The following is a 24,875-nucleotide window of genomic DNA, read 5'->3' on the forward strand; positions in this document are numbered from 1 at the left end:
ATGAATTGCGTTCAAAGTCGAAGATCAAGTGGAAAGGACAAAAAATACAAAAAGAAAAGTGGGAATTTTAGTAGCTTTCAGCAAATGTTCTCTCAAGTGATAGCTCTCAATATATGAAACTGTCAGAAATCCTATATTAAATAAAACTGTAGGATGTCAAGAAATAACCGTTTCAATGAAAATAACAGAATTTAAATCCTCTTGTTCTTTTTAGTTTTTTCTAGCAGTAAAAAACTTAAACCTCGACCAATAAATATATTTTGTCTGGATGAATGAATGAAAAAACAATTTTAAATTTTTGTACATTGCTCTTGGCGCTCATTCTACATCTACCAAGCAAATAAATATACAACTTCATGTACCCAGAGAGTATATTATTTTGATTAACATAATGACCTAGTACCAACGAAACACCGAACATATCCCAGATTATATTTCTCAAATCGCGTGCAAAACCGTTAAATACCTTATAGTTTTGCCATCGCATATCTCCTCCGGGTGCAGTTTACATGAGTAAAAGTCAAGAGTGAATTTTTCAAAAGTCACGGAAAACAACAAGTTTGGCACCCACTTTGCTTCAGCCCCCTCCCCTCTGCCTAGCAGCAAGGACGAACCATGTGTCTTCTCCTCCCTATGTCTTTTTTCTTCCCGCGGAGCCATTCGGGTTTTGTTCTTTTCTCTCTAATTCTAGGGTTTGCTCGGTTGCTCGGGAGGCAAGGAAGATGAGAAAAGAGGAAGGAAAAAAAAAATGAAACCACGTCACACTGTGGAACAAACATATGATAAAGCAAAAGAGGAAAGTTCAGGTTTACAAAAGTAAATGTCAACTTTGAAAAGCGTGGGTAAATTTACTTTTTTATAGAAACAAAGCCTCACGTTAGTTGAAACGTTTTTTGTTACAATTGGCAGTGAGTGACTACCAATCAACTCTGAGCTATTTGGAGGAGAACAAAAAAGAAAGTGGAGAGGTAACGAGGGGTCCGGAAGGAAATGAAATAGAAAAAAAAGATGTGGTGGGAGCAAGTGCACACCTCAAAACGGATGCAATTGAGACATAAACACAAATTTCCGCCTCTCTTCACTCTCCCCAGTTTTTCTTGAATGTGAGCATTACGGAAAGTAATTTGAATGGGGCGGACGAGTGGGAGGAGGAGATGAAATGAAGAAGCCGTGTGCATCAAAGGGCCTGGTTTTTCCAAAGAGATTAGTATTAGATATTATTTTGTCTGTTGGGGGAATCATAAATATGATGTTTTTTTATTTTCTTACTGGAGTTAGGAAAAAATACGATTTTTGATGGGATAGGCATCAATAGTAAAGGTCGGGACAGTATTGCAAAAAAATCAGTTGAATAGTTTTCTGGAAACTTTCTTCCAAGGATCATATTTTAGAGTTTTCTAGATTCATCTTATATTGGATAAGAAGTAATTGTATGCCAAAGCTTTTGTGTTGATAATTTTCTGAAACTTTGGAAGAACGGGTTTATATGACCACATTTTCAAATGTTGCGAAAAACGACTTCCACTAAATTTTGAAAAAAACGTATATATTTACCTTTTTGCTTTAATACATATGTATTCTATTATAGGAATTCGTCATTTTTCGAAAATTCCATATTCTCTTCAAAACGAATTGTGCACACCAACAGAAAAAAAAACACTCAGATGCAAAACCTAGTAATTCGAAACTACTCATGTGACCTGAGAAAGGTGAGGAAGTGACGTTGATGAAAACATAGCGTCGGAATTAGAAAATGTTGTTCTAGGTGGTTTCTGCTTGAATACTCAAAAAACTACTTTCAGAAACATGAACTGCATATTGGGTGAGACTAGATTTGTAACTGGTATTATCCCGATTTTTGGTCGGTTTACTTTTAAAAGTTCAATGGTTTCTAAGGATTACGGGGAAGTGTGACCATTTTTTTACTTTTTTATTCAGGCGAACAAATTCAAAATGTTGTCTTTTTTGAGTTCAAATTAAAAGTTGGAAAATTTATCAGACAGTTTTATTATTGTTTCCAAAACTTTGGGGGTTATCAAATTTTAATTATCTTAGAAGTGAAAGGTGATATTTTTAAAATTGAAACTTAAAATTTGAAAACAAAATTGAATGCCCTGTTTCTATTCATTTCCAATGCCTGAATATTTGACTTTTGAATGTTTAATCTCAAGTTTCTAGTCATTTTTGGAGCCTGAAGAATAAAAAAATGATTTCTAGGAAAATGAGATTTGCAAAAATGCATTCTTAAAGCATGAAATCAAATGTTCAATGAAACAAAAATACCTCCGAGTTTATTTAGTAAACCCGGTATGATGCGAGGACATGTATCAGACATTTTATATCTTCTTTGATCATGGGAGCAAACTTTCAGAAATGACGCAACATTGAGAAAAAATAAGATTTCACCCCGGGTCATAAGGTGAATATTTGATATTTCATTGCAATTTCCCAAAAAATACTAAATTATTCAAAAAGTTGCACTCAGTTTGATATTAGGTGCGTTTCGAGAATCATCTTAACATGTTGTTGATAAATTTTTCCACATAGTCAACTACTTTTATCAATATTTTTTGGCTTTTTGAAATGAGTGTTAGTTCAGACTTACCATAGGAAGCATTAAAAAAATTGATGGGTCTTCGTTTCGTAATAGAGTTTCAGGGATGTGACAAAAAATTCTGTGTTTCTGTTTTGCAGTAGCTTCCATTCAAACGACAGGTGTTATTACTAATAATACCATATGCGTTCAACTATGAAAAATCAGACATTCTATAAATTTCTGCGGTAAAATTAGGAAATTGTAAGAAATTCTCTACCAGCTAGCTCATGTGAGCGTACAGATGTCACAAAACATTATTTTGAAAACTTGTAGGGCAGTAAGTTTCAGTATCAGTTAATTTTGGTCTAAAAACTACGAGTGATTTCTTTATGGAAAGAATATTTTTCATGAAAACTAACTGGATCAAAATTAGGTCTCAGTAATGTTAAAAACTATTAAAGTATAAGCTGTCATTTCCAGAAGATCAGCCGAATTTGCGGTCAGTACGTGTCGTATGAATTTAACACGTAAAATGCTAACTCGAGCCTTCTTAAAGGTTTTTCGTTCCAAATTTTCGAAAAAGCGGTTCAAAAAACTTGTGGAGTCATCTTGCGAAAAGAACGGCTGAATATCGAAAAATCGCAAAGCATTCAAAAATTTAGAAACCTCACGAAACCTCGGACTCGGGTAAGAATGAGCTCGCTCGAGTTTTTTATTTGTTGAAGTGGGGAAAATTATCATGTCTACTTGTCTACTTTTACAATTAAGGCGTATCCGATGTTGACCTGCCTAGGCGTTTCAGAAAAAATATACTGATGATCGAAGTCATGATGAAAAATAAGTGCCTACATACAATTTACTTGAAACTAAAATTTACAAAAAAATCTCAAAAACTCACCCCAGTCAAATCTGACAGCTCACTCATATTCAGCTCGGAATACTGATGGACAGATGGCTAAGTGAGACTGTGGAGAAATATGAGATGTTCGATAGACGAAGATTGTTAGACGAAACATTTCTAGAATTCACCAATCCGTGTCTATGATTCATGCACATACGCATTAAAAATTGCCGCAGAAAAGTCTTTTTCATTTTACGCGATTTTCTGCGGCTTTGTTCCTTGTTTTCTCGTGAAAAAGTAGATACTCATAATATAACCCATAATTGTCAAAACTTAACAAAAAGGTGAGGATTATTTTTTAATCCATTCATGTATACCATTTTAAGCTCTAACTTAAAAAACGCATCCACCCAAAAAATTTTTATTATTATATTTTATAATATTTTGTGCAAAACAAATGAAAAATCTTACTTTGGTAGAAATAATTTTTGCTAAAAAGTGTTATGGAAAAGTTACTGATACTATTTTATCCTCCAATCGTAAGAATTACATTCTGCTGACAAGACATCAAAAGGTCAACAACTTGCCTGCAGAAGCTGAGTAGCACCAAAAGATCGAAAAGAACAAAAAAGGATGGAAGACGCAGACGGTTACGTGAGTTATGTAATCTCCCCTCCTTTCACATTGTGCTTTCTTAGAAGTCACATTTTACATTGATCGGTAGGAATAGGAGAACAATGGCACCGAACGGAACAGAACATTGGAAAATTTTTTGCTTGAGATTTTAGAAACAGTATTTTCACGTTTAGGTATAACATTATATAATATTCTTATCTGTAAGTATGCTCACATTAGTGAAATGAAGTGAAGAGTTTACAATTAAATGAAGTTAATAATAGACATGAACGTTTTCTCAATAAAAGCCTATAATATATATTTGCTTTTGAGATTTTTTGAGAACTAATCAGGTCAGAGTTTGTCAGTTACAGTTTTTCAGGCAGGGTTATACTAACTATTTCCTCGAAGCAATTTGAAAAGTTGATGCATAGTATTTTAATAAGTTGATGAATAATGAGAAAAAAATGATGTCACAGACATTGTGCATGTGTGAATGTTGTGCAATATTTTGAAATATGCATGTCCTTAAATTAAACGGAATAAACATTCAATTTTTAAAAAATAGTTTTTATTTGTTTCAAGAGAACATCGAGTGGTTGCTAGGCAACCATAAATTCGGCATTATTTGAATAGTTTAAAAAAAATTCCGACTACTAAAAGTTCTCGAATTAAAAAATAAAAATGAATCAAATAAGTATTTATAAAAACTCTTTGCTCAAAAAAAAAAGAAGAAAGGTTTGACTCTCTGATGCAGACTGCCCGCACATGCTGCGTCTCCATGGCAAAACGATTATCTCGGTGTAGGCTCGAGTGCAAATATGAGCGTGAGCTGTACGAGAGCAATTCCATGAAGCTTCTGGGGTTTTGGCAGCGAACGTTTGGTTATTTTTGAACGGATACTTGAGAATTTATAAGTTTTTTTTTGTGTTTCACATTTCCTCTGATCGCAATAAACAAAAAATCAGATTTTCCGATTGAGAATAAAATATAGCACAAAAAACTCTATTAGAAAACAGGAACAAATTTTAAAAAATGACTGAAAGTAAATGAAAATCAATTTTAAGTACAAGAAATGTCAACGAAATTGACATTTCCATATGTTATTTGTCCGAGAAAAGCGAGTGGAAAACCTTTTGGCGTGTGCCATTTCGTATTGGAAAAGCTCGGAGGGGGGCACGAAAGTGAAAAAAGAGACGAGGAGACGCAGAGCTCGAATGATGAGCAGCAATATAAATTTTGTGCGTTCGGTTTTGCAGAGCAGATACTTGTAGATGGGGAGTTAGCAGAACAATTATTTAATTTTACCGAATTTCTATTTTTAAATTTAGTACTTTAGTTTTTTTTTTTGGAATGCTAACTTTAGTAAATTTCGAGAGAATACTCAATATGATGTACAAAATTTACTTTTCAACAGACTGACAATCTTTTTTTTTTTGTTCAAAAAGGAATTATTAAGCGAATAGTATTTAGCTCAGTTTGAGTTGTTTTACACTCTCCAGGAGACGCCAAAAAAACACAGTATGCACATTTCAATTGATTCCATTTTCAATTGATTTCACAAGAATTTTAAAAACCCCAAACTTCATAAAACGGCACATGAAACATAGAAGAGCTTTTTTGTAAAATTTTGAACTATGAAATTATAATTTTTCAAAAATAACGGTCGAACCAACAATTAAATAGATGTATAACAATTTAAGAGCTTAGGGAACTTGAGGGAAATATGGTTGTATTAAAAGAAACAACATTATTAAACATTCAATCAATACATATATCAACAGAAAAAAATGTACCGGGAACCTTTCAACATCTTAATTTTAAAAATGAAAAGAAAATTTTATGTGTTTGAACCGTTTCAGAAAAATTTAAAAAGTTTATTTTTTTGTTTTCCTAGAAATGGGATGGATATGCTACGATTTTTTCACACTCTGAAATTGTTTTAAAAACATCAATCTGAATTTCATAATTTTCAAATATGAATGTTACAAACAAAATTAACAAAAAATAAGATCTGAATTGCTTGTTTCAAAATTTGAAATATAGACAAAAAATAAAATTGAACATTTTAATGTGTAAAGGAAAAAACAAGCAAGATAAATTTTTCTGCTGAAATTTAGTCAATTATTATTGTACGTGAAATACACCTGGCACATCACATTTTGAAAATCGAAAATCGCTGCCCATATATTGGTTTTTTCATTGTTTTCTTTTTAAATAATAGAAAAAATAATTTTAATTTCCGATTCATTTTTAATACATATTAAAATGTTTAATTAGAAAATAATTTTTTTTTTAATCATTTCCTCATTCCTCAAAATTTTGACCTCAACTTAGTCGCAATTTTGAAAGATCGGTGTGTAAAAATCATTGATATCTAAAATCACATGACTTGTGTGTTATCTTTTTGAAGCAGCTGCTGTGAACCCTTGGGAAGGGTAAAAAGTCAAATGTCACGCAGAAAGACGAGTGGGCCAAAAGAAAAAAGAACACATACACGAAAACAAAAAGGCAAACTGCAAATGGGAAAACTGCGAGAAAAAGAAATAGCAAATCCAAGTTTTCTGCTTTTTGAGCACTCTTATTATAAGAACGAGAGAAAGAGGTTGTAGGCTTCTGACAGAAACTAGAAAGAGATGAAAAAGTGTTTTAGAAATTCGAATTGTTTCTCTTGTTCGGGCGAAAGGAAAACATATCATAACCAGTAATCAGTGTAATCAATGAACGACATGATGTTGACCTCGAACTTGCAACCCATTCATAAATCTCATAACTTCTCTTATGCCCAATTTTTTATGGGAAGAAAGTGACAATGACAAATTTCTTGATGTTGTGAACATCGGACAAAGTTTAATGAAGAAGTCACGGAATACAATTGTTTTTGGATGGGCAAAAGTATCAAAAATGAATATGTGTGAAGCAACTTTTAAAAAATTTTCAAAAAATTTTTTTGAACTATGTATTCAAAATGTTAAAGAAAAAAGCCAACTTAGCTGATATCTTTTTGTTTTGCAATCTTTTACAAGTGGCAGAAACCGGAAGTTAGTTATTTTTTTATTATGTCTTTGATGCATAGTATAATTTTTATTACGTGTATTTCTGATGATTTCGAGTTATTTACAGAAAATACATAATCTTAGTAACTCAACTTTTATCAGAATATACTTTTTTCCCAGTTTTTCTAGCATAACTGTCTTCGCTAAAGCTGGAGAGTCGGCGGGACGGGATCCGTACAGTTCAGCAAATAGATTTTGTCATTGCTATTAGTATATATTTTTAACTCTTGGATAATAATGTTTTGTTGTGTGTAATATAATTTGACAATTCAGTTAGAAAAAAAATGATATTAAAGCTATTCAACTCTCCACCACGGGAAAATTTTTTTGCAAATTTTTTCGTCCAAAAAAAGGAAAAAAAAGGGTCCAGAAAAAATAAAAAATAGCATAGCACTTGAAAAAACAAAAAAAAAAGAAAAAAAAAAAAGAAAAAAAAAAGATTACTATAACTTACCGTGTTTCTCCGGAAATGGTGTGGTGAGAGAATTTCATTTTTTTTCAAATTTCCAAGACTTTTGAGTCTTCAAATCGAAAGAAATGAATAAATGGAAAAATGATGGATTTGCAAAAATATATAATATAGAAAAGGGTACGGATGATGGAAATGGAATATTTCTAGCAATACCTTAGTCCAAGGCTGACGGAAATTGAAATAAACAACAGAGACAAAAAAGAGCACATCGGAACGGACCTCGGTTTTATGGCCGTAAATTTATGGCTGTTGTATAAGATGATTGTTGCTTCTGCATTTCGTGAAAACTGTGTTAGAAACATTTTAACAGTACGATTCAAACGTCGATTGAAAACATCATTTGAATATTATTTTCAAACGCTTAGTAGAAACCTTTCGTTGATTAAAATTTTTGCTTTGACACACCCTTAGTATAAGAAGTATAAGTAGAAGTAAGAGTATAAGAGAACATATCAATTATCTGAAAACGAGGCTAAAAAAGTTATTTTAAACATAACACATAGTTTAATATTTTCAAGCTGACCGCTATGTGTTTTTAATACGTTTGATGAATAACTAGCCTCACTACTGAAAATAAAAAATATAGAGAGACATATATAGAGATATTAAAAAATGAAACTTAAACTCGGATTCTCCATTTCAGCTTTCCAGATTTATAATAAATTATGATTTGAATCAATTCAAATTTAAAATTTTAAAATCAAATAAATCACTATGTACACTATTACGTCCAACTAGTGAGCCTGAACTTGATATTTAAAAACAATGTTAGCATGATTTTATACATTTTTATGACCGTGTACTCAATAAGATTGCGGATTGATTTTGGAGTTTCTTCGTGTCCAAAAAAAAGTGTCCAAAAAAAGTCAAAATGTACGAGCCTGTGCTCATTAAAACCAATTTATGAAAAACTAACCTTTCTTAAAAAACGACGCATTTCCGAAAGACTTCTTTTTAGAAAACAGGGAAGATAACTCGCGAATTGTTGAGAGTTTTGGTGTCGTCCCGGCTGGGGGTTTTTTTTAATATTTTATGCATTTACATAACAGTATTGCGGAGGTGTGTTGTGGGAAAATTTGAACGATAAAATTTTCTTGTCGGTTGTGCGGTTTAGCTTATGTTTTTGCATGAACGCAAAAAACAGAAAGTCTGATATATTCAGGAATTTCTTATATTTCTGTAATTTTTTTTGGAATAAAAGTGTCACTTTTCGGTCGAAACGTTTAGAGCAAGTAATTGAGGAAACGATAAGCAATTTAACTTAAAAGGAAATTCTTCTTAAAAATGAAATGTTCAGGTTGTTGTGTTTGAAATTACTTTATAAAAACGTATGCACCCACATTTGTTAATATATGTGAAAAATACAATGACCCAACTCAGCCCGTTAGCTAAAAAAATAAGACTAAAAAAATCCTTGCTTCTCAAAACATCTGAAATCATTATCTGAAATTCAAAGAAAATCTGGATGAAAACAACATCGTTTGAGAAAATAAGTTTATGATATGATCGAGACGGAGAAAGTGAATGAGCTTGATTAGAGAATAGTATAAGAAAAGAGGAAGAGAAAATGAAAATAACGGAGAAATGAGTAACAGGTGTTAATAATAATTATAAATGCATTGAGATTGAGATTTCGGCAAATGTTCTAAATTAGGCATTGACACGTGGCACCTTTCGTGCTCTGAGTCCAGACTGATGACACTGCATGATTTGATCCCATCGTGCGAGACACACAACCATATCCTTACGGAGAGACTTCACTCCCCAGAATCGTCTTGGATTACTTTGTGGCTGGCACATCTGAACACATTGCTCCCCGAGCTCGGCGACTCCGTTGGATCTGCAGCATTCGCTGTTGTCGTGGGTTTGAGCCGCACAATGTACAATTGCTGGCAAGTATTTGTAGAGACGGCAACGGGATGGTTGGATGGCGTGCATCAGCTAAATTTTGAATTTGAAGTTTTAACATAGAGAGTATTTTTCTACATGATATAAGCCCTTCAGATATAGTGTCTCGAATCATCATAATTCAAAAATGAATCCTGTTTTTTTTTTTTGGAAACTGTGCATACACGCCACGCAGTTTCAATATTGTGAGTTCAAAATTTTGAATTTTTGAAAAAGTTTGAATACAGTTTTTAGAAAATGCTGTAGTCATTACTGTTTTGAATTCTAATGATGGGTTTCCGCCAATTAACACAAAATCTTTATAATTTCTAAAACATGGAAAATGAAATAGTAGTCCTGATAAACTTGGTAAGCTATTAACTTTCCAGGGCTTCAAACAAGATCTTGAAAGAATTGTTCAGTATCAAAAATATTTAGGGCAATGTTTTCAATTGACAGCACTCATATTTTTTTCAAATTTTTCTTATTTGAGTTTTTCGAGTTTTTTTTTTGCACCCCAAAATAGGCCCAAAACATTTTTTTTGTGTATTTTTTTAAAATTTGAACAAGTAGACAATTTTATAGATGTATCACCAATGTATCTGAATACAAATGACATTCTCTCAGAATTTAAGTTTTACGGATAAATTTAATTTCAAAATTGTCTAAACTATAATAAAAAACTATCTAACTTTCTCGCGTTTCATGAACCATATTTTCTTTTCTTTTTTTAAAAATTTTTTGTAAATTCCTTCATAAACCCTGTCAACCTTACCACAACTCTAGCTTCAATAGCATTTGTCTCATAGATGCAAAGACTGCGACACTCTGGTGGCACAAATCTGGAGCAGCAGCTACCGAAAACTTGATCTGCTACCTTTCGTTCAATGCATGGCTTCCAATTGCTGGCTTCTGTACCGCAGTTCTGAAATTATCCAGTTTGTCAAAAAGCCCAACAAAACGGAAATAAATGAATCGGAAAATATACTGACTCCCGGATTATCAAAGTCGATTCCATTTTCTTGTGCGAAACCGTATGTGGCAAAGGCAGCCAATAACAAACAGGACGTCAGCCTCATCATTTTTTCTGAAATCTTACGAATTCAATACGGGAATAACGGGACAAGTGAAAATTAGTGATCAACAATGGGACGTTACATGTGGCGAACTGCAAAAAAAGGCCAGTGTGATCTAGTAGTAATACAATATGAGAAATGGAAAAGAAAGGAATTGAGATAGTATTGAAAGGAGAAATTGGAATTGAAAAAGAGACGACACAAACTGGTATATATCAGAGAAGTAAAGTAATAGTGAAATGATGAGTGAAAGTTTTCGAAAAACAAAGCGAGAATGATGAAGCGAGGTAAAAGCGAAATTGGAAATTAGCCTCCTTGGAACCCCGTTCTTAAGCAGCTTTGGCAGGTTTTTGTTTGCATTTCTAATTAGCAAAAGTATTCTTATTAGATATAATTTTTACTTTGTCTGATTGAGATCACATAAAAATCGGGTTGCGCAAAAATAGGAAAAGAGATCTGGAAACAGGGGATTTCCACAAAATGTCAGGATAGCTCAGTCGGTAGTGGTGGCCGCTAGCAATCTGGAGGTCACGAGTTCAAGTTTGGCCTCACCCCTAGGTTCAACCAGCCTCTATTGGGAAGTGGAGCTATCCACGACTGGATTATCGGCCACAGTCCCCGACTAGGACGTGTCTTAAATTATATCCCAGTAGGATCACCACCAGGCAGTGTACCTGACTCCCGGATCCGCGGTGCATAGCACTTGAAAAACGGATCGTCCTTTAATCTTTTTTAAAATCCTATGTGTACAGATTCCTTATTAAAAATCTTCGAACTTGAACAACCAAAATACAAGACTTCTTAAATTGTTATTTTTAAAAATGAGGAGTATAAAATGCTTTTTGTATGATACTTTATTATCTTGTTGAAATTTATATTTGCCCAGAAATCATCAAAAGCCAAAATATATCATAAATAGTTTGAAAAATTCAAAAAATTTTAATTTCCGTGATCTCTGGCTTAATTATTACTTCAAATTTTCTGAAAAATTTTATATTTTTTCGAACATAAAAAATAATATTAAATGCAACGGAACAACTGGCGTCAGAATGATCGTAAATACTATAATTTTTCTAATTGTGAGCACTATTTGCAAACCCGTGCGCCGTTTTTCAGAAAAATAAATTTTTTGCTTATTTTTCTTTTTTTAAATAAAGTACTGAAAGAACATTGCCAAGCTTAAGATTGAGAAGTAATTAAAATTAAGAAGTATTCCACACAATCAAAAATCGAAGCAACAAAATTCCACAGGCAAGAACTCAATAGTGGGTAAGAAAACACTCCTAATGGTCTCTATCCATAAATCTAAAATGAAAATATAACGTTCCTGCTATACGGGCGAATACCGCTTTAAAAAGTGTCGCAACACCAGAGAGTACCTAACAGAAAAAAAATGTGATAAGGATCAATGTTTTCAAAAATGCTGCCGCGAAGACCTCCCCTCTTAAAGGTGTCCTTGATAGGATGGCCGACGTGAAATATATCCGGTAATAGGCGCGCCGTCGCTTGCAGCCTAGTGAAACGAAACTTGGCAAAGGACAAGTTTTGGCGGTCGAAACAAGATGAGACGGTGGTGATGACGGTGAGGAAAAAAACGGGCGAAGGAAGGAGGAAGCGTTGCGTCTTCGTTGCGTTGTCCAATGGCACATTAGAAGATCGTATATCTTTTCCGCATTCAATTTGACATACGTTTTTTTTTCGTTCGTCACTGTTTCTCTCTGTCTTTTGTTCGAAAAAATTGAAAAACGTAATTTTCAATTTTTTAGAACAATGATAGTGTTACCAAAATTGTTGAATTTGATCTCAGAGTAACGGTGAATGGATAAGCATTGAACATTCGAAAAAGCGTATTTATTTTTTACAATAGATTCTTTTATTTCAAGTTTGAGATATCCATTTGGCACATTACAATTCAATTCAGTTTCAAAACAAAAACCAATTAAATTAATAAAATATCGTTTTGAGAAGAATTTGTAGAAACATTTAATATAGGTTTTTCGTGGAGAAACAGAAATTGAAATATTCTCAACAGGAAAATATCAGTCGGACTAATTTTATGGGAACTAACAGAAACATGAAATAGTATTTAGTAAAACTTTTTTGTGAACAATGAGACAAGTTTTTTAAACATGCAATTTTAATAAAGTCCGAATAATTTTAGAAACTAACAACGTAAACATTGAAATATTATGACTGAATTGAAAAAAATATAAATTGAGAATTGCCTATAGACTATGAAAAGGGGATTTAATTTTTCAGATAAAAATATGTTTGAACTTCAACAACAATTAAACGGTCAAATTTCTTAATGAGACTCTTCAAAAATTCCTCAAATTTTTTAAGTGTTTGAAATTTTGGCAAATGGTAAGAAGTAGCTCTGAAATTTACTGACCTATAAATTTTATTCTTAGGATGATGATTTTAAAAACTTTTTTAAAAACTCGGATATGCAAAAAAGACAGGTTGTAAAAATTTCAGACTGTACCTAAGTTAGTTGTTTTTGGAATCACAAGCAGCCCTTTAAAAAATTAAATTTTCAAATAAAAGCTTATACAAAGGTGAATCAGTTAACATTTAGAAGTAAATGTTTTCAGATTGCCAATCCTTCAAAATAGGACAATAAAGCAAAACACAACAACAGTCGTTATTCATTTAATAGTCACACTTCACCAAAACAGACAAAAGCTGCAAGAGAAAATTGTTCGACTTTTTTTAATCACGTCCCACCCACTAAATTGTTTCGTCGAATTTGTTTTCACTGTCATCTTAAGCCAGAAGTCAGCTCCAATTAATCAACACACCCGTCGGCTTCAATGAGTGTTCCGTTCCAGCGAATAGAGGTCAATTAGGGCAGAAATCGTACAACAATAAAGATAAGAAGAGTAGAGGACAAAAAAAGTCAACGACATTTTTGAAATTGGAATAAAACAAAAGAAGAAAGATACAAGAGGACGTGTATAAAAACAACATTAGGAGTGAAAAAGAGACAGTGAGATAAGAATATATGTATATGTATATAAAAATTTCGGAAAGTGGGGAAAGCTGGATTTCCAATTGACTGACTTGTGGGGAGAAAATGAAAGAGGGGTTGAGAATTGAATTGAAGATACAGATCAGTGAACCGGTCCCATGCCTGTGTGTATTCAAATTTTTGAATCGTATGCTTAATTAATTAGATTTTTGTTCCTCAAGTACCTAGCATCAGGTTGTCACAACCTACCTGATTTAGGTTAAGCCAACAAATGTAAATTTATAAGGTTGAAATGATAAAGTTTCTAGATGTGTGGTGTTAAAGTTAGAAGAAACACTATTACTGCTTGTGCTTCCACCAAAAAAACTTGAATTTGTCAGCCATAGTTCTATTTGACCATTGGTTTTTATTAATATACTCAAGGGTTTTGAAACAAAGTAAAAATGTACACAGTCGGCCATAACAATATGTGATGTTTTGCGAGCTTGTTAAAATTTTCTTTACACAACTATCTGAGTTTTCAATAATTTGATTATATGTGCTATTTCGTCAGAAGTTAATATTGTATAATAGTTTTTTGAGAGGCTCGTGAAATAGTTCCACGTTTCCGAGCATGAAAAAAACATTATTATTATAACAGGTTTTTTTTCGACAATGCAACAATTTGCCAGTTTTCCGAAATTTTCGAATGTTCACGAAACGTGCACTCAACACTACTCCTTACGGTTATTTTGCACGCTGTGTATGTTACAGTAATGCATTTTTGAAAGATCCCAGAGGAAAAAAATATACTTAGCTTTCGATAGCCTGAAAAAATACAGTTTCAACTTTTTTTCATTTTTATTCCAAAATTGAAACCAGGATTCAAAATAATCAACCAACAATTCACAAGTTTTCCTGTTTAAATAAAGTAAACGTATAAATAAATGTGTTTCAGAAGTAGCAGTACTCCAAAATGTTGTCAATGTCTGTCTTCATCGAAATGATTCATAACTTCTAAATGCTCTTTTCAAATTCATCGATGCCAGATCTCCAAAAAATTTTCTAGGAAACCACAAATGCATAGTGCCGGAAGACCTAACAATGTTGATTTATATCCTATGAAAAAATCAGGATAACTGCTATCGGAAAATTTGAAAGTTGTCTAAAGAAATTGTGCGCACTGTTTGCCGATATTTGGGTTAGAAAAAGTTGTCCAGAGATATACAAAAAAAGTTTAATTTTCCATTTTTGAAATATTCAGAACAGTTTGGAGTGCAGCTTCTTCACACATATGCACGAATTAATATTAATATTAATAATAAATTATATACGCATTTGAATACAATGTTATGAAGACACTACAAAAACGTAGACGGCAATGGAGATGATCATTGAAGACCAGTGAATAGGGCCCGATGTACGTTTCGCAACTGCAAATCAGGACACTGTATATACTTGATTAGTCTTGGCATGACCTACCACAGACCGTTCCATTTGACATCACATTACCGAAAGGAGACAACTGATTGCAAAGATCTTGATCCATTACATATGAAGCGTCGGAAGTCAAAAATGATAAGTCGTTCTTCGCCATGAAGTTGATCTTTGGCACTGAGAGTTTGGTGAAATTCATGTTGCTTGCCACGTTGATGGTTGGATCCAGGGCTGAAAAGGATGTATTGAAAGACTGTAGGAGTTTTTCAGAATTGTCTCTTCTAATATTTTGTATGCCCTGTATGTTTTATTTGGGAAAAAAATTTATTCAATACTTTTAATGTGATATTCTCCATATTATACGAACTATCTACTAAGAACGAACATCATACAAAATCAGATATGAAATTTCAAAAAAAGTTATATAAAATCTAAAAGGAAGATATTTCCGGTTCTTATAAATTTGTTTCTTTTTAAACTCTAAGTTAACATATTTTAATTATTGAAAAATTTCCTAGCGTTCACAATTTGAACTTCACTTACTTGTAGACGCAGTTGGCTCTGATGCATAAACTTTTTCCAAAAGCGGAATCGTCAGGTTGGACAGTGTTGTGGATCTAATGTACACTCTTCCGTAGACTTCTTTCACGTATTGCAGTTTTGTTGTAATGTTGGCATTGCTGGCTCCGTCCACATATAAATTTCCAGTTATGAGCTCGCAATCATCCGGTAGGCCACCATTTACCCCGTTCGGAGTAGAGCTGCATTCTTTTAAAACTCCTGAACTTTTTTTTGTTGGTGAGTGAGAGGAAGTAAAAATTTTTAAAAAAAGTGTAAATCTCACCCGCTCTACCCTGACAAGCTGTAAAATTATCAGCGGCTCCCCTTTGCACATTTGTGTATCTCGACGATTCCTCAGTAGTTATGCATAATTTGGGGTTGAACGTGAGGCCTAGACGATTTACTCTGAATTATCATTTATAAAGAAAACCGCCAGTAAATAACACATTCAATACCTGAGAACTGGCATGCCTAGGCGCTCTAGAGCAGAATTGTTGGAAACCATAAAATCAACTGAGAGAGCTGAAAATGTCCCAAATGTAATAAATTACCAATTTAAAAAAAATCTGTTTAAAACTCACTTGTGTTGGTACAAGTAACAGATCGAAGTCGTGCGAAGAAATCGAGCCGAGTGTACGATGTTCCGGTGACTTGAATACAACCATTGACTTCTTCCACGTATGCTAACTTGGCATATAGTGTCTATAACATTTTTTACTATTACTTTTACAGTCGAGTTATAGTAAGAAGCGCTGAATTTAATTCCAAAAACTTGAATTTTCCTGTTTTTTTCGTCAATGCTTTCAATGATGCATATGCCACCCGATTTTTCAAACTTTTCACTTTTTATGAGATGTTTTTTTTTTTCAATTTTTAAGTTTTTGCAGTATGTTTTGATTTTTGATTGCTTTTAAATTTATAATTTTTTAAATTGAACAGTTTTCCTCTTCTCATTTCTAAGTTCCTTTTAAGATATCAAAAAATTTGGAAAAAACTGGATTTTTGCAATTGTAACAGCCGGAAGTAGTGCAAAAATATTTTTTTAATTTGGATCAAAGTTTCAAAGTTGATAATGAAGCTGTGTTTTCCGAGATGACGTACCGAAAAAAACACTTCAACTATTCTTGGAACAAACGTTGCTACATTACACTTTTACAAATAACTTTTGAAGTCATTCAGCCCTATTTTGAAGATTGTGAAGTTTTCGTCAATAAGTATATATGTACCCAATTATGTGCATGGCCGACTTTTTGCATTTTTGTGTCGTATCCCGGAAGTTTTATTGAATTACATTATCATTTTGGTATATATAAATTGGATGATACATAAATTTCACAAATTCTTATCACGTGAGCTTTCTCACATACAAGCTGATTATAATTTTATCAAATTTTTTTAAACCAATTTCATCAATAATCATAATTTACTGCTCAACGATTTTAACCCAATTTCCTCACATTTATCGCGTCAGATCCTCCAAAGAGAATTGATCCAGAGATGCGGGTACAGTTGTCATCCAGCCCAGTGAAGGTTCCGTTAAAAATGCAATCCTTGGCTGCTCGACCAGCTGAAATTTTGGTTTTTCTGATATTAAAACTCTGACGTACAAAAACAATTTTTATTATTCACAATCAATAACAAACTGCATTTCCGGTGCATTTTTTGTAAGTGATTTATGATTATTAGTCATGAGTACTCAAAATGCACATTTTTCTCACGCCTAGCCGAGCCGGGGGTGGCTTTCTGATTGGAGAAAAAATACATGGTAATAAAAAAGTTTTTTTCTTACTTAATGTTGTAAAAGGAATGATTGGGAAATGTTTCTAGGAAATAAGAGTGTATTTTTGTTCAACCTAATAACATGTTAGTTGTCAGAATCTTTCCGTCTCGTGAAATAGTACAACTATGATAACTAATCTAAAATAGACACATGTCTAGTGAAATCATCAATGAAGTTCTAGACAACACCACGTGTTGCGATATAACGTTTACTCATAACACAACTGAGCAAACTAAATATGGGCACACAAATCTACGATTACCAAAAATCAAATGAAAGTTTCTCCGGAAATCGGAAAAAATTGGAAAAAGGATAGCACGATGATTGTGTTATTTTTTTTCTCTAGAACACTGCAACTTTTTCCTCACGAGGGACGAGGAAAAGTGGTTTCTAGGCCATGGCCGAGGGGCCGGCAAGTTTCAGCGGCCATTTATAATATAAGATAAATGGCCGCTGAAACTTGTCGGCCCCTCGGCCATGGCCTAGAAACCACTTTTCCTCGGCCCTCGTGAGGAAAAAGTTGCAGTGTAGATTATAAGGTTTTGGCAACAATTTTAATTGAGTCAGAATATTGTACTTGCAATACAGTTAGAAATAATTTTATACAAATACGAAACCTAATGAAACATTATTAATCTTGCGTAATCCATAAAATATCTTCAATTTTGTATAAATATTGATACTTTTGTGAGTTGAAAAATTTTGCTCTACCAAATTTCTTGCATGAATTAACTTACCAAAAACTGAACCACAGAAACACAAAGCAAATATGAGTAGGCATCCAAGTGACGTGTTTAACAATTTCATGTTTGTTGCTGCTTCTGATATGTCGCTGAAAAAAAAGCAAAAAGAATCGTCGCCACCTGGGAAGCTCACCTCAAGGTAGAGAGAAAGGAAATGAGTTGTGGGCGCGGCCAGGTATCTTAGGCAACCCGCTCCACAACAGACTCACGCGAATAACTCATTCGGAAAAAAGAATCTCGTTTCGAAATTTGAAATGTCATGATAATGATTCATTTCTCTAGGGTGGTGATTACATATAAGGAAGTGAAATGAGAAAGGATATGTAAAAGGTCAAATAATGAGACTTATTTATTTGAAAAAACAACAGGGAATTTTTAAAGTACATATTTACACGAATCTTATTATACACATCTCATATAATTTCTGAAGTATGAACAATGAATACTTGTGTATTATAACCCCACATTTTGAAGATAAATAAAATTTTAGTAAGTCAGAAAATTATATTTTGAATTGTGGGGTTATGACACACAAGTACTGAACAATGTTTCAAATTTTAAAAAACGAAATGTGAAATAATTTTGTCTGTTAGATTGATTTTTGGAATTGAGCACTGGCACCAAAACTATAAAGTGTATTGTTTCCCGTTTAAAATTGTAATTTGATCTTGTATTGATTAAGTGACGCTCGGAAGTTACCAAAAAAAATGGTTGTAAGTAATCCACATTATTACTCACTCGCGAATGACGAGACAGCGCCTAGACTCTTCTCTCTAATATCTGATTCAAAATCACGTTTTTGACCTGTACGAAAAAGAGCTTGATGTTGAATTTCTACCTGCTCAACAAAAATGACGAAGTTTTATATTGAAAACTGTGTGATTATTTATGAATCTATAATATCAACATAAAAATTGTTGATGTGAAAGATCAAGTCTGAGCTGCATTTAGAATATTCAAGAACAATCAAAGGAGCATGAAACGCGACGTGTATGTATGTATTAAAGTTTCTTAGAGTTAAGTTGTTGTAATGCGTAAGTTTAACCAGGTTTTAGAAGTTTTTTAGTTGATTTTTCTTATAATGTGCAATAAAACAATTCATACCATAACGTGTTGTTTGTTGCTACACAATTCGATATAATTTATTAAGTTTATAGCAACTCAAAATTGAATACGTTAACTTGCTAACAAATTGAAAAAAGTAAATAAAAACTACGTTTTTTGATATAATAAAATGTTTACATCCAGGTGATTTACAATTGTTTTTTTTCACCGTAGGATGTTTTTTATACCGAAAAATACTGAAACAACAGAATTTTGATTTTGAATACGCTTCTTGTGCGTCCCTTGTCCGTTGCTGCAAGGAAAACTGTGTGAGACACCGCCAATTGGTGTATTCAAACCGACTTTAGAAAAATAACTTCAAAGCAAGGTGACCATTTAGTTATTTAATAATCATTTTCCCCATTTTTCAATTTCCAAAAAAATCCGTATTTTGATGGATTTCCTTGATTTTGACATTTTGAATAAAAATCCACGAAAATAAAATATTTTATGATCAAAAATGCTTGTCTTTTATCTAATTATATAACTTTTTTCACAATTTACTTAAAAGTCTTTAAATATTATCATTTCAGCTCTGTGGATTGGGAATTATATCTTTTCTCAGAAGAATAGCATGTCAAAATGAGAGAGTGCGCGACAGTTAGACGGTTAGTGAGAAATAGTGTGCGAGCGCAAGAGGATGCGCGCAACGACACTCCGCTAAACAATGCGCGCTTTTTGTGTAGATTTACGGAAAACATGTTTTTGACGTTTTTATTTATTTATTTTCATTGAGATTTCACAGTTTTTCGCCTATTTTCTTTATTTTTCTTTGATATAATTTTAAAAATAAGTTTTTAAGTCAGTTTATATTTTACTCTTAATTTAATTTGCTATTTTTTAAATCTAAACCCATGAAATTTTTCAGAATGAACAAGATGGAGCACCTTGGGCGCTCTGGCTGCTCAGTCAAATATGGGCAGTTGTGTGAGAAGACGCTGACCGTTTAAACGGCTACAGTCAGATCACAAGAAGATACTCGCGCGGAGCAACGATCCATTCGCGAAGAGCGTCGAGCTGAGAGAGAGAAGGCAGACCAGCAGAGCCAACGAAATTTTAGGCCGCTCAAATGGCTATAGCCAAATCACAAAAGACGCTCGCGCGGAACGTCGAGCTGAAAGAAAGAAGGCCGACCAGCGGAGCCAAACTTTAAAAAAAAATCCATCGTCCAGCTCCCTCAAACCAGCAAAAAAGTCCAAGTCTGGGGCGAAGTGTGTATGACCAATCGGACTGGAGCGGACTGAAAAAAGGAGCTGAAGAAGATCAGAGACGAGGAAAATAAAACCTGTGGTCGATCTGCTAAAAGGTAATTTCATACTTTTGATTTTTCAATTATAATGCGAGTTTCAGGAAGAATGTGCCCATCGGTGCAAATGGATATGGTCAGATCACGAGCAGAAGCTCAAGTGGAGAAATGGTCGGGAAGGGGTCCAATAATAATAAGGTGAGCCTGAAAACTTGAAAATTTTAATTTGATTTTTTTTTCAGAACACGATGCTTTCCCGGCGAAATTTGAACTCAGGATCACTTACAAGGACACAATCACAAAGAGGAGCAGAAGATCATTGAGCTGGCACAAAAAATAAAATTCAATAAAAAAAAATTTATAACGGTTTTTATAATGTTTTTATACCAATATTTTTTTAATATAAATAAATTTGTAAAGAAAAAATTGTGTTTTAGGAGTGTCGTTGCCCGCGAACATTTGGCGTTTGAAAATACTCCTGGAGACGGACATGAAATTTGCGATTTGAACTGATCCACGAACTGACAAACTGGTATTCTGATTTGTTTTTCAAATGCAAACATAGTGGCGCGCGGGGACCTTCAGATGTCGGCGGCTGATATTGGTTGTGGCTCTGTTGCGATTTTGGACTTTACCCTGTGATTTTCCGCAAAAAAATGGGGGCTATTTTATGACATTTGTGCATAAACGCTACCCAGTTTACTTATTTTATAATGAATAGAAGACTAATAAATAAAAAACGGAAAGAATTGAAGCGACTTCAATCCGGTTAAATCCACTTATTAAAAAAACAATCAAAGGTAATATTTAAAAAATATCAAGTAATCATTTCAATGTATCTCATTTTTTGCCGCCAGCAGGCCCATGAATCCCAAGAACCAAGCTTGTGCCTCCGTCCGCAATGATATTTTGACCAACGATGTATTCTGAAGAATTTCGATCAGCCAAAAATGCGATAGCCTTGGCGATGTGCTCTGGACGTCCAGCAAATCCACATGGAATTGCAGTTGTATTTGAGCCCATGTCGTCGTAAAACTATAATAACTTTGTTTAAAAAATACCTTCAGATTGAAAGCTTGAAGTTATTCGACATTTTCAATTTTTTTGGCGGTAGGTGAAACAACATAATTGGGAAAGCCGTAATTTTTTACTAAAATATATATGTGTAAAATGTTAAAAATATACCTTCTGTGCATCATCTGACGATGAACCACTAGCATTTGCTTGAAACCCAGTTTGCACAATTCCAGGATTCACAGTGTTTACGCGAATACCTTCAGATATTAAAGCAATCGCTGCACTTCTTGTATATTGGTCAAGAGCTGCCTTTGCCAATGGGTAGTATGGAGTTCGTGTCCACTGAAAGAGAATGATGATTTAATGTTCCAATTAGAAGATGACTCACCCCAGCTTTCAACGCTACCACGCTTGAAACATTCACAATTTCACCTCGACTTTTTGCCAAGTGAGGACGAACTTTTTGAGTCATCTCGATTACACTTTGAACATTAAGCTTCATGACTTGTTCGTAAGTTTCAATTCCTTGATCAATTCCAGTTCTTTTCTTAGCATCGGGAATGGAAGCTCCGGCGTTGTTAACAAGAATATTTATCCTTCCAAACTTTTTCAAAGTCTGGCTGATAAGTTCATCTTGTCCCGTGGAGAATGTGATATCAGCGGGTACAATAAGAAAATTGCTCTCCTTAATTCCAGCATCTAGGAGAGCTTTTTTGGTTTCTTCAAGCTTTTCTTCACTTCTTCCAGTCACTGTTACTTTAGCTCCTTCCTTTGCAAATAAAAGTGCGGTTTCTCTACCAATACCAGATGAAGATCCAGTAATTATTGCAACTTTTTTTGAAAATCGTTTTGGCATTTTGAAGTTTGAAAAAAGTAGAAAAAATAAAATGTAAAAATGAAATGGAGAAAAAGCGCTTTTATACTTTCAATTTCCGGAGCTGGTCACAAAATTGTGTGTCCTGCACTTCGAAAAAAAAAAGAGCTCATGACCAAAAAAAAAGTGTTGTGAGCCCGTAGTCATGACCACCAAATGACACATATGACTAAATTGTCAATTCAATGTTGATAGAGTAAAAATCATAATGCCACAAAATTATATGTCCTGCACTTAGAAAAAAAGAGATTTTAACCAGAAAAAAGAATATTGTGAGCCAGCATTGGTTGCAAATATAAATTAGTCTATTCCGTCAAAAAAAAAATCTTGACAATTGTTATTCTAAATTTTCGAAATTTGCCAATTTCAGGGTTATTTTCGTAATATCGAAATATCTAGCAAAGCTAGGTAAATTGGCGTCACTTCTCAACCAACTTTATCTGCTGTCTAACCAATTTTACCTACTTCTCAACAAAGTTTTGCCAACTTTCGCCATTATTTCTTTCCAGTTGTTAAGAGCGTGAAAATAATTCCCTATTTAACCAACTTTTGTTACTTCTGTAAATGGCAGTTAGAAACTGGCTAAAATTGGTGGAGAAGTGACGCCGATTTACCAAATTGAATTAAACGTAATTTGGATTTTACCTCTTTAATATTAGACACGTTTATCTAGAAATGTTAATTTTTTAAGCCTAACAATACAAAAATATTCCATAAATTTTCATTTTTTATAACTTAAAGATATTCATTTAAAATGGGCGGAATATAATACAAAAGCACCGTATTCTCTTTAATTTCAACCTCCCAATTTTTTTTAGTTACACCTAGTTTAATTTCTGCATTTGACATGTCACAAAAAAGACCTTGTCAATTTGGGCTTGTCAAATCGCATAAATATTCATGAAAGGCATTGCATAAAGTTAACAGACAAACTGTTGTAGTTTCGTAAACTGTCGGTATAACCGAAAAGTTTTACAAGGCATTATCTACTTTCAAGTATATTAGCAGACCATGTTAACAATTATGAACAAGTTGTAATTATGAAGAGTGTCAATTTTCAATTTTCAGCTAGACGATAAACAACGCTTACTTCGCAAGTTGAAAATTTCAAAATCAAAAAAATTTGAATTCGGACTGCGCATTAATTTCGTATATTTACTTTCATGTGTTACTTTTTTGAAAATATTGGGAATACTTCGAAAACTATTTTGCAGATATTATACTTGTCAACTTTCATGATATACCAAATTCAACTCTGCATCTTGTTTGATTCAGTTTTTGTTTGTTATCAAATAAAAATTGTTGTTTTTTCATTCCTTGTGTGTTTTCATAATCATAGGTTTGGTTGATGATGTTTAGAGTTATTTTCAAAATGTTCTTTGTTGTGTGCGATGATGTCATCGATGTTTTAAACTGGATTACTATGTTATTCAAATGCAGTTACTCATAACTGTATATTTCAAATTTAAATTTTTTGTAAGAAATGTCAATGTACTTATTATAATTAATAAAATTCATTAAAGTAACATATTGCAAAAACAAAACATGTTTTTAAATAGAATTTATTGTTATTTCTGATTAAACTTTAAAACTTAAACTTATGATACTACCAAGAATTTTTGCAATGAAAATAGAAGTTTTAGAACTGGAGAACCATGTGAGAGAAAAGTTTGAAAATTAATAAGCCATTGGTAACAGATGTTCGCATTCTGGGGGAATATAAAACGGCCGCAAATGTGTGACTTTCAGAAGAGCACCTGAAACAAATCAAAGAACATATTTTGGAAATGATGATCAACATATTTTATCTGAAAAATAACAAAATAACTAAACTTTTGGCAAACTGGAAATCGATGGCTATTTTGAAAAGCAATGAAATTTTAATAAACGTCACGAGTTATTTTTGAAATCATACTTATTTTTTAATATTAAAGCAAAAAAAAACTAAACTATACCACTATGTCTTTGTTTCTTTAAAAATATAGAACTTCTATAATATAACTGTAATGGAAATTCCACAGGTTATTTTTGTGTAATTCTACCCCGGTATTCCAAAAAATGTTTCTGAAAAACACTTCCATACTCCTAGAATAGAACAATATGAGAATTTTGAATCACTTACCGGCCCATGAATAACCCGATTATTTCTTTCTTCACCTCACCGTGACTCACTGTTCCATTTGCACTTATACAGCACTGTTTCGAAATGCTTCTCGCATCTTTTCTATTTGAAAGATAACCCGACAGCAAGAGCGTAGTAGAGAAGCTCGACAGATTTTTCGCTGTTTTCTTTTTCTCTCACTTGATGCCTTTCGCTCAGTCAATAACCTAGGCGAACAAACACAAACATACACACCTCCCGCCGAAAAGGGGGGGGGGGGGGTTACCCATCCAATATTTCTTTCATCAAAACATCCCAACTGTAAATTTTATTTTCGCGGGAGCGTTAGTCGTTTACTTTTTTTAAAATTTCGAACTATTAAACTTTTCTGTCAAAAGTTAATATTGTTTCTACAATTTTCAATTTTCCTTAAATAAAATAATGTGAACCTAGATTTTACATTTATATTTCGTAGCACATAGATTTATGAAAACTGTGTAAACAGAACAAAACACTATCATTGTTGTTAACAATTTCAACACTACCCAGTTTTTCCACTCATTTCTCATTTTCAATAGT

The 24,875-nt window shown here is 33.1% G+C and overlaps 4 protein-coding genes, 1 long non-coding RNA gene and 8 other non-coding genes across 15 annotated transcripts; 5 read left to right on the forward strand and 8 right to left on the reverse strand.

Moving 5' to 3' along the window:
- Window positions 1–449: 449 nt before the first annotated feature.
- On the forward strand, window positions 450–595 carry C49F8.12. The gene has a single exon (NR_072394.1). It is a non-coding gene; the product is annotated as an Unclassified non-coding RNA C49F8.12 (non-coding RNA).
- On the reverse strand, window positions 565–688 carry C49F8.13. The gene has a single exon (NR_072395.1). It is a non-coding gene; the product is annotated as an Unclassified non-coding RNA C49F8.13 (non-coding RNA).
- Window positions 689–719: 31 nt separating this feature from the next.
- Window positions 720–834, forward strand: C49F8.6. Its single transcript, NR_072396.1, has one exon. It is a non-coding gene; the product is annotated as an Unclassified non-coding RNA C49F8.6 (non-coding RNA).
- An 8,169-nt stretch (window positions 835–9,003) lies between these two features.
- dbd-19 (DB domain-containing protein) lies at window positions 9,004–10,494 on the reverse strand. Its single transcript, NM_077825.7, has 3 exons — window positions 10,400–10,494; window positions 10,183–10,332; window positions 9,004–9,461 (listed from the first exon to the last, which is right to left on the reverse strand). The coding sequence occupies exons 1-3, from the start codon at window positions 10,487–10,489 to the stop codon at window positions 9,171–9,173; spliced, it is 531 nt and encodes a 176-aa protein (NP_510226.1). The 5' UTR covers window positions 10,490–10,494; the 3' UTR covers window positions 9,004–9,170.
- A 113-nt stretch (window positions 10,495–10,607) lies between these two features.
- On the forward strand, window positions 10,608–10,754 carry C49F8.7. The gene has a single exon (NR_072397.1). It is a non-coding gene; the product is annotated as an Unclassified non-coding RNA C49F8.7 (non-coding RNA).
- Window positions 10,755–11,930: 1,176 nt separating this feature from the next.
- Window positions 11,931–12,061, forward strand: F02C12.10. The gene has a single exon (NR_072398.1). It is a non-coding gene; the product is annotated as an Unclassified non-coding RNA F02C12.10 (non-coding RNA).
- Window positions 11,931–12,061, reverse strand: F02C12.9. Its single transcript, NR_072399.1, has one exon. It is a non-coding gene; the product is annotated as an Unclassified non-coding RNA F02C12.9 (non-coding RNA).
- A 2,834-nt stretch (window positions 12,062–14,895) lies between these two features.
- Window positions 14,896–18,018, reverse strand: irld-2 (Receptor L-domain domain-containing protein; the record flags this gene model as incomplete). The annotated part of the gene is made up of 7 exons (NM_077826.3): window positions 14,896–15,101; window positions 15,414–15,650; window positions 15,715–15,836; window positions 15,887–15,953; window positions 16,013–16,133; window positions 16,889–16,998; window positions 17,949–18,018. 7 exons carry the CDS (start codon window positions 18,016–18,018, stop codon window positions 14,896–14,898), a joined length of 933 nt encoding a protein of 310 aa, NP_510227.1.
- Window positions 18,019–19,919: 1,901 nt separating this feature from the next.
- On the forward strand, window positions 19,920–20,729 carry F02C12.3 (uncharacterized protein). The gene is made up of 3 exons (NM_077827.6): window positions 19,920–20,364; window positions 20,409–20,502; window positions 20,547–20,729. The coding sequence occupies exons 2-3, from the start codon at window positions 20,414–20,416 to the stop codon at window positions 20,572–20,574; spliced, it is 117 nt and encodes a 38-aa protein (NP_510228.1). The 5' UTR covers window positions 19,920–20,364; window positions 20,409–20,413; the 3' UTR covers window positions 20,575–20,729.
- F02C12.7 lies at window positions 19,985–20,001 on the reverse strand. The gene has a single exon (NR_072400.1). It is a non-coding gene; the product is annotated as an Unclassified non-coding RNA F02C12.7 (non-coding RNA).
- Window positions 20,452–20,472, reverse strand: 21ur-12947. The gene has a single exon (NR_072401.1).
- Window positions 20,730–20,997: 268 nt separating the features above from the next.
- Window positions 20,998–22,268, reverse strand: F02C12.2 (DeHydrogenases, Short chain). Its single transcript, NM_077828.3, has 3 exons — window positions 21,710–22,268; window positions 21,490–21,663; window positions 20,998–21,339 (listed from the first exon to the last, which is right to left on the reverse strand). Exons 1-3 carry the CDS (start codon window positions 22,175–22,177, stop codon window positions 21,145–21,147), a joined length of 837 nt encoding a protein of 278 aa, NP_510229.1. The 5' UTR covers window positions 22,178–22,268; the 3' UTR covers window positions 20,998–21,144.
- A 1,425-nt stretch (window positions 22,269–23,693) lies between these two features.
- Window positions 23,694–24,415, reverse strand: linc-34. 3 transcript variants are annotated; one of them, NR_072402.1, is made up of 2 exons: window positions 24,318–24,415; window positions 23,694–23,952 (listed from the first exon to the last, which is right to left on the reverse strand). It is a non-coding gene; the product is annotated as a long non-coding RNA linc-34 (long non-coding RNA). The 3 variants fall into 3 exon arrangements; NR_072403.1 differs by having other exon boundaries at window positions 24,151–24,415; NR_102224.1 differs by having other exon boundaries at window positions 23,696–23,952; window positions 24,318–24,371.
- Between the last annotated feature and the right edge of the window lie 460 nt (window positions 24,416–24,875).

Source organism: Caenorhabditis elegans, chromosome X, assembly GCF_000002985.6.
Source record: "Caenorhabditis elegans chromosome X".
Taxonomy (NCBI): Eukaryota; Metazoa; Nematoda; class Chromadorea; order Rhabditida; family Rhabditidae; genus Caenorhabditis; species Caenorhabditis elegans.